The sequence below is a fragment of the Salmo salar genome, unplaced genomic scaffold (assembly GCF_905237065.1).
Source record: "Salmo salar unplaced genomic scaffold, Ssal_v3.1, whole genome shotgun sequence".
Classification (NCBI taxonomy): Eukaryota; Metazoa; Chordata; class Actinopteri; order Salmoniformes; family Salmonidae; genus Salmo; species Salmo salar.
The window spans coordinates 24,476-33,214 of record NW_025548024.1 but is presented as its reverse complement, the minus strand read 5'-3'; the positions used below and the strand labels follow the sequence as shown (position 1 = coordinate 33,214).

Here is an 8,739-nt window from a genome sequence, read left to right as displayed (position 1 = left end):
AGTATCACAGCATATCACTTTAAGACATTACAACATTCACTAAAAGCATTATAGATATGTACTTCATAGAAACTGTTACCCTTTATATATTCTAACCACTCTATTTAATTTATTCCATATTAAGGGTCTTAACCTAGGAACTAAAATATTTGTCTCCTTCTCAACTTTGCCTGCAGTATTCTCTCTCTCCCTCCCTTCCTCTAACCCCTCCCTCTCTCACTCCCTCCTTCCCTCCCTCTAACACCAGCCCTCTGGCAGAACCAGGAAGTCCCTCCCCTTCACAAACTCTCTTCTGTGGAAACGCAACTGATCTGAGTCTCTGTCTCGTCTGTCTGTGTGAGAGTGAAAAACCGTCCAAATGGCTCAGCAGGGAGTTCTGCTGGACCAGGACCAGTTCTGTTGTTCTGTCTGTCTGGATCTACTGAAAGAGCCGGTCACCATCCACTGTGGACACAGTTAATGTAGGAGCTGTATTGAGGACTGCTGGGATCAGGATGTTCTGAAAGGGGTCTATAGCTGTCCTCAGTGCAGAGAGACCTTCACTCCAAGGCCTAATCTGAGGAAAAATAACATGTTGGCTGAGCTGGTGGAGAAACTGAAGAAGACAGGACTCCAGGCTGCTCCCCCTCCTGCTCTGTGCTATGCTGGATCTGGAGATGTGGTGTGTGATTTCTGCACTGGGACCAGAAAGCAGAAAGCCCTCATGTCCTGTCTGGTGTGTCTGGCCTCTTACTGTGAGACTCACCTCCAACCTCACTATGAATGTCCTGGTTTCAAGAAGCACAAGCTGGTCAAAGCCACCACACAACTACAGGAGAAGATCTGCTCTAATCATGACAAACTGCTGGAGGTTTACTGTCGTACCGATCAGCAGTGTATCTGTCTGCTGTGTGTGATGGATGAACATAAAGGCCACGATACAGTGTCAGCTGCAGCAGAGAGGACTGAGAAACAGGTAAGACCAGAATAACTTGTTGGTGACTGTCTGATAAACAAAGAATTAAAGATACAGTAGGAACTAAGGCTGTTTGAATATGAGATCATTCAAATGAAATGGATCCACAGCAGAACAAATATGGACACAAACCTTGAGTATATAGATATGTTAACCCAGATTCTCCAAATGTATCACCATTTTCTAAAGTCAAACACTATTATCATTCTGAATGGCCTTTTATGAGTCCAAAGTTCAGTCTCAACCCCTTGATACATGTAGGCCTACCATAAAACTATAATCATTCACATTGCAACATAATATCATATTGTAAAAGGACTTCCTCAGGATTGTAGACCTTCCTCTCTATGGGCCCTATGTCACATGACTATACTATTAATCTACTGGACAATTAAAGCTTGATATCTCATTGAAGAGTGATTCTCCACAGAGGCAGCTGGGGATGAGTCAGCAGAAGGTCCAGCAGAGATTCCAGGAGCTCCAACAGGCTGTGGAGTCTCTCAAGGTGAGAATTGTTGACCAGAGGAGACACACCATTTCACTTCTCTCCTCCAGTCAGAGAGAGAGAGAGAAATAGAGGGGCCCCTCTCCAATCCCACTGACCCCACTGTTGAGAACAGGCTGTGGAGTCTCTCAAGGCGAGTATTGTTGACCAGAGGAGACACACCATTTTACCTGTCTCCTCCAATCAGAGAGAGGGGTCCCTATCCAATCCCACTGACCCCACTGTTGGGAACAGGCTGTCTGGACCCCTTTCAGAGAATAGACTGCTTAATGTAACTGACGGGATATGAACCCAGGTCTACCGTGGGATAAACCAACATCTTGACCATTACATCAAGAGAACATTCCCTATTGGGCCGACGCTGATTTAGAAGTCACAGGAGGGGCTACCTCATCACATAACCATGAGTAACCATGACTGACTCACGTCCTCTATACATTAACATGGAGCTCTCTCTCAATTCAATTCAATTCAATTCAAAGATCTGTTTTGACATGGGAAACATATCTTTACTATGCCAAAGCAAGTGAAGTAGATAATAAACAATCATGAATGAACAGTAAACATTACACGACATTTATTTTCAAAAGAATACAGACATTTCAAATGTTATAATTCAAGTGTAAACAGAGAGAGCCGTGCGCCTGACTGAGTTCTGGAGGTGAAATGGAAATGAATGAGGGAGAGTTAAGTGAGGTAGAAGGAGTGGAGAAGAGCTCAGAACCAGAGAAGTATTTGGTCATATGAGATTTGACTTTAGAATAGTTACAGGGTGTGTTGAGTGGTGGTGTCCCGTCCTCCCAGGTCATGGGCATGGTGCAGGAGCAGATAGGGTCAAAGTAGTGGAATGGGGTAGTGGGTTTTTAATGAGTGTAGGGTTAGTTGGCATGGTGCAGGAGCAGATAGGGTCAAAGTAATGGAATGGGGTAGTGGGTTTTTAATGAGTGTAGGGTTAGTTGGAAGGGTGTTTTTTTTATATGAAAAAATATGAAATATTCATTTTCCCATTTTGTATCACAAAGTAAAATTGATTTATATTATTGTCCAGTTGGGGGCAGTAATACAACATATTGGATGCCAACTGCCGTTAAACTCCAAAGAAGAAGAAACGTTATATTATGTCTATGTACAGTGTTGTAACGATGTCTCTCTCTCTCATTCCATCACTTTCGTGGTAGTTGGTTGTGTGGGTCTCTGGTTATGAATGGGGTGCTGACAGACAATCGTTGATGGATATTTATAGAGCTCTGATCAGGACGAAAATTGATTACGGGTGAATAGTTTATGGAACAGCAGCAAAGACTTAAACTGGACAGAATCCAGTATATAGCCTTAAGGATATGTATTGGTGCATTTGAATCAACATCTGTATGTGTCTTACTAGTGGAGGCAGGTGAGATGCCTTTGGGTATACGGCATAATAAATTATCATTATCTTATTGGGTTGCAAGGCTGTGAGGTTGAGCATCCCACTGCTACTGTTCTAGATGACTGTTGGGAATATACTGGTAGACAAGGCAGTGGTTTTGGTTGGACAGTTGTAGGTATCAATGTTATTATGGAGAAATGAGAGAATGGGTGTAGTAGTGAGATTCTGCTGGGTCCCAGCACATTCAGGTGTGGAAGGGAATGAAATTGTAGACCAGTTGTCTAAAAGAGCTTTACAACAAGATATAATATATATTAATGTTCCACTGGGTAGAGGTCAGGACAAATGTAAAATCAGAGACATTTTGATAGATGTGTGGCTGAAGAGATGGGGACTCTGAGCACAAGGGACGGCATTTATATGTCCTCTAAAGGTTGGTGGACCAAGGTTCAAAGGTCAGATTAGGAAGGAAGAGGTGGTGTTTACTCGATTGTGCTTAGGACATTGTACATTGAACTGGTCCTTACATCTGGTTGGCAGCATGTGAATGGTTTGTGTCTGGAGGGTATTGTCAATGAAACGGTGGAGCATGTGTTGTTATATTGTTGTAAGGATGTTGAAGAGAGGGAAAGATTGAAGTGTAGGGTCATTGAGGTTGGACAGGTTTGGGGGGGTTTGGAAGGGATTTGGGGGATGGGGGAGGGTCTATTAGAAGTTAGTAGGACTCTTTTTTATTTTCTCAGAAGTACTGAGTTAGGTAGGAGGATTTAGAAATGGTGTAAACCATGATTGAACACACTCCAGCACAGTAGGTGGCGCCATGCACCTTTAACGTTGGTTTGCGGATTGCCATTATATCATAGAAGAAGAAGGTGTTGTGTGAGGGTTTTGTGGTTCCTGAGGAGGGCTACTATTCTTTTTGAGTATTTTCCAAATGTATGTTGTAGTTGTTAAGGGTTTATTTATTCGTTTCCACTGTTTATCGGTTTTCGTTTCGTGGCTCTCGGCTGGGTGTCTCTTTTCGTAGACAAGTGTTTGTTTGACGGAACAAGCTTTTGGAGGGGCTTGTTGAGTTGGATACTTGTACTTGACCTAAACTAATCTGAACTGTCTTATGCTTCCATCTATTGGAATTTTTGTTGTATTGTCAGCAGTACTGAATACAGTGGATATCCTTACTAAAGTAGTAATTACTCAGAATTACAAAACATAAAGTGTTATAGTTCATTTTATCACTGACAGCCATAAAATAACCATTTATAGCATAATGAAACTGACATAAACCCAAAACATCATACATTTAGTTAATTATATAAAAATGTATATATTTAAATGGGTGACATTATCTGCCAAAGTAAAACCCCCTTAACATATAAACACAGACACTGGACACAGACACTGAAAATGAGCTTTTTAATATAAATCTGGTAGCTCTCAAAAGAGCCTTTGCTTTGCTGAGCAGTTTTCAGGAGTGTGCTGCCTGCCTGCCTTCAGAGGAGTCTGTCTGTGAATAATGAAAATTTAATAAGTTACTGCCACGCTTTTTATATTTGAAATGTAACCTTTATTTAACTAGACAAGTCAGTTAAGAACAAATTGTTATTTACAATGACTGCCTTCCAGGGAACAGTGGGGTTAACTGTCTTGTTCAGGGGCAGAACGACAGATTTGTACCTTGTCAGCTCGGGGATTCGATACATCGACCTTTCGGTTACTGGGCCATCGCTCTAACCCCTAGGCTACCTGCTGCCCAGCCAAACACTCTAACCTCTAGACTACCTGATGCCCGGCCAAACGCTCTAACCACTAGGCTACCTGTGCCCGGCCAAACGCTCTAACCACTAGGCTACCTGCTGCCCGGCCAAACGCTCTAACCACTAGGATACCTGCTGCCCGTCCAAACGCTCTAACCACTAGGCTACCTGCTGCCCGGCCAAACGCTCTAACCACTAGACTACCTGCTGCCTGGCCAAACACTCTAACCACTAGACTAACTGCTGCCTGGCCAAACACTCTAACCACTAGACTACCTGCCGCCCTTTCACAGAGGTCTAGTTCACGTTTACATGTGAGTCATTTAGCAGACACTCTTATCCAGAGCCACTCGGGTTAAGATCCCAAATCTGCTCGGGGATTGGAACCAGCCTCCTTTCAGTTACTGCCCAATGTTCTTAACCACTAGATTACAAACCACTAAATGTTAAACACAAAGTCAAATGGTCGTAGATAAATGGTAAGCTGGTTAAATAAAAGATTGCTGTTATAACTTTGACTGCCATTGTTTTGGGGAAATAGGGACATGTCTATTTCTCCAATTATCTCTAATAGATGTATTTATTTTAATGGTTTGAAGTTCTAAACCATTTTAATCAGGATAAACTATTATTTCTAATGATGTAAGTTTGAGCAGCTTAGTTATGGTATGTCTGCTTATTTCACTAAATATCTCACAATGTGTAAATTTAGATGTTTTCATGTCAGACACCATTTTAATCAGGAGAATCTCCTCTTTCTAATGACATAAGGTTGGGCAGCGTCCTCTGCTGTCATCGATCACTAGACCAGAAATAGTCAGAAGTTGCCCGTTTTTTCCTACTTCCTGGTAATGCAGACATAATCACACTTGGCACCATCGAGGTGCGGATGTTTACTTTCTACACCAGTTGTTATTTTTCAGTTTGGTCCTAAGAACAGGTTTTAGTGGTCAAATAAAAAGGTAGAAATTTTTTGGTGCCATTTAGGGGAAATGGAATTCTAAGGATCATTCCAGTCAGAAGAGGCTCTGTGAAGGTTCGTTTCAATTCATTTCCTATGGCCTCGCTAGTGTTCCATCTCAGACAACGTTCTTTGGACGTTTTTGACTCGTTCTATTGTCCAGCCTACTAGGACTCAGGGGACAGAGGCTGGGTCTAGCTCTGCTACGGGGCAGGCTACTGGAGGGGGGACCAGGAGGGAGGAGAGTAGAGCAGGGCCAAGTGGTGTTCTGTACCTGCCTGTCCAGGAGGGGGGACAAGGCCTGGTGGACATGGAGAGCAGGGTGGCAGCGTTCTGACTCAATGAGGTGCAGAAGCTACTGTACCTACTCTCTCTCTCTCTCTCTCTCTCTCTCTCTCTCTCTGTCTCTGTCTCTCTGTCTCTGTCTCTCTGTCTCTCTGTCTCTGTCTCTCTCTCTCTGTCTCTCTCTCTCTGTCTCTCTGTCTCTCTCTCTCTGTCTCTCTCTCTCTCTCTCTCTCTCTCTCTGTCTCTCTCTCTCTGTCTCTCTCTCTGTCTCTCTCTCTCTGTCTCTCTCTCTCTGTCTCTCTCTCCCTCTCTGTGTGTCTCTCTCTCTCTCTCTCTCTCTCTCTCTGTCTCTCTCTCTCTGTCTCTCTCTCTCTCTGTTTCTCTGTCTCTCTGTCTCTGTCTCTCTCCCGCTCTCTCTCTGTCTCTGTCTCTCTCTCTCTCTTAACAGCGCTCTGCACAGGCAGCAGTGGAGGACAGTGATCAGATCTTTACTGAGCTGATCCGCTCCATTGAGAGAAGGAGCTCTGAGGTGAAGGAGCTGATCAGAGCCCAAGAGAAGGCTCAAGTGAGTCAAGCTGAAGGACTCCTGGAGCAACTGAAGCAGGAGATAGCTGAGCTGAGGAAGAGAAGCACTGAGCTGGAGCAGCTCTCACACACAGAGGATCACATCCATTTCCTCCAGGTAACTAAACTGCCTTGTTACATGTGATATGAAATTAACTTAATGTGAAACTATTCACCTCAATCATTATGTTGTCCTGTATGTCTCTCTGTCCCTGTCCCTCTCTCTCTCTCTTGCTGTCTCCCTCTCTCTGTCCCTCTCTCTGTCCCTCTCTTTGTCCCTCTCTCTCTGTGTCCCTCTCTCTCTGTGTCCCTCTCTCTCTGTGTCCCTCTCTCTCTCTCTGTCCCTCTCTCTCTCTGTCCCTCTCTTTCTCTCTGTCCCTCTCTTTCTCTCTGTCCCTCTCTTTCTCTCTGTCCCTCTCTTTCTCTCTGTCCCTCGCTTTCTCTCTGTCCCTCTCTCTCTCTCTGTCCCTCTCTCTCTGTCCCTCTCTGTCCCTCTGTCTGTGTCCCTCTGTCTGTGTCTCTCTGCCCTCTCTCTGTGTCCCCCCCTCTCTCTCTGTCCCTCTGTCTCTCTCTCTGTCCCTCTCTCTGTGTCCCTCTGTCCCTCTCTCTGTGTCCCTCTGTCCCTCTCTCTGGGTCCCCCTCTCTCTGGGTCCCTCTGTCCTTCTCTCTCGGTGTCCCTCTGTCCCTCTCTCTTTGTCCCCCTCTCTCTTTGTCCCCCTCTCTCTGTCCCTTTCTCTCGGTGTCTCTCTCTCTCTCTTTCCCTCTGTCTCTCTCTCTGTCCCTCTGTCTCTCTCTCTGTCCCTCTGTCCCTCTCTGTGTACCTCTGTCCCTCTCTCTCTTTGTCCCTCTGTCCCTCTCTCTCTCTCTATCCCTCTATCTCTCTGTCCCTCTCTCTCTCTCTCTCTCCCTCTCTCTCTCTCTGTCCCTCTGTGTTTCTCTCTCTGTCCCTCTGTGTCTCTCTGTGTCCCTCTGTGTTTCTCTCTGTCCCTCTCTCGGTGTCCCGCTCTCTGTGTCCCTCTGTCCCTCTCTCTGTGTCCCTCTCTCTGTGTCCCTGTGTCCCTCTCTCTGTGTCCCTCCCCTCTCTCTGTGTCCCCCTCTCTCTGTACCTCTCTCTCTCTGTCCCTCTCTCTCTCCCTCCTCTCCCTCTCCCTCTGTCTCTCTCTCTCCCTCTCTCTGTCTATCTCTCTCTCTCTCCAGAGTTATCAGTCTCTCTCCAGTATCAGTGTATCTTCAAACTTACCTAGCATCGTTGTCCGTCCTCTTCAGTACTTTGGAGATGTGAGTAAGACTGTGTCTGAACTGAGAGAGAAAGTAGAAGACTTCCTTAACCTCTTGGGGCTAGGTGGGACGCTAGCGTGCCACCTGTGGTGCACTCCATCAACAGCAGGTGCATTTCAAGAGCGGCAAATTTGAATCCAAATAAATGTCAAAATTCAAATTTTTCAAAAATACAACTATGTTACACCATTTGAAAGATAAACATCTCCTTAATCTAACCACGTTTTACGATTTCAAAAAGGTTTTACGGCGAAAGCATAAATTTAGAGTATGTTAGGACAGTACATTTACAAGAGTTGTGTGTAATGTTTTGTCAAGTCAAAGACAGGGTCACCAAAACCATAAAACCAGCTAAAATGATACACTAACCTTTTACAATCTCCATCAGATGACACTCCTAGGACATTATGTTAGACAATGCATGCATTTTTAGTTCTATCAAGTTCATATTTATATACAAAAACAGCGTTTTACTATGGCATTGATGTTGAGGAAATCGTTTCCTCCAATAACCGGCAGTCAAGTCAGCGTCACAAATTAAATAATTAAAATAAGAAAACATTGGTAAAATATTATATTGTCATTTAAAGAATTATAGATTTACATCTTTTGAACGCAATCAACTTGCCAGATTTAAAAATAACCTTACTGGGAAATCACACTTTGCAATAATCTGAGCACTGTGCCCAGAAAAATACGCGTTGCGATACAGACTAGACGTCATGTTGGGGAGATCTAAAATCGAAAATACTATGTAAATAATCCATTACCTTTGATTCTCTTCATCAGATGTCACTTCCAGGTATCACAGGTCCATAACGAATGTAGTTTTGTTCAAAAAAGCTCATCATTTATGTCCAAAAATCTCCGTCTCGTTAGCACATGATGTAAGCCAGCCGGACTTCTCGTCATGAACGAGGGGAAAAAATATATTTCCGTTCGTTCAAACATGTCAAACGTTGTATAGCATAAATCATTAGGGCCTTTTTAACCAGAACATGAATAATATTCAAGGTGGACGAATGCATAGCCTTTTATAACGTATTGGAACGAGGGTACCCAACATGA

General features: G+C 44.1%; 1 protein-coding gene across 1 annotated transcript; it reads left to right on the top strand.

The window, feature by feature from the left end:
- Window positions 1-277: 277 nt before the first annotated feature.
- Window positions 278-2,878, top strand: LOC123732594 (tripartite motif-containing protein 29-like). The gene is made up of 2 exons (XM_045711857.1): window positions 278-955; window positions 1,386-2,878. The coding sequence occupies exons 1-2, from the start codon at window positions 572-574 to the stop codon at window positions 1,530-1,532; spliced, it is 531 nt and encodes a 176-aa protein (XP_045567813.1). The 5' UTR covers window positions 278-571; the 3' UTR covers window positions 1,533-2,878.
- Window positions 2,879-8,739: the final 5,861 nt, after the last annotated feature.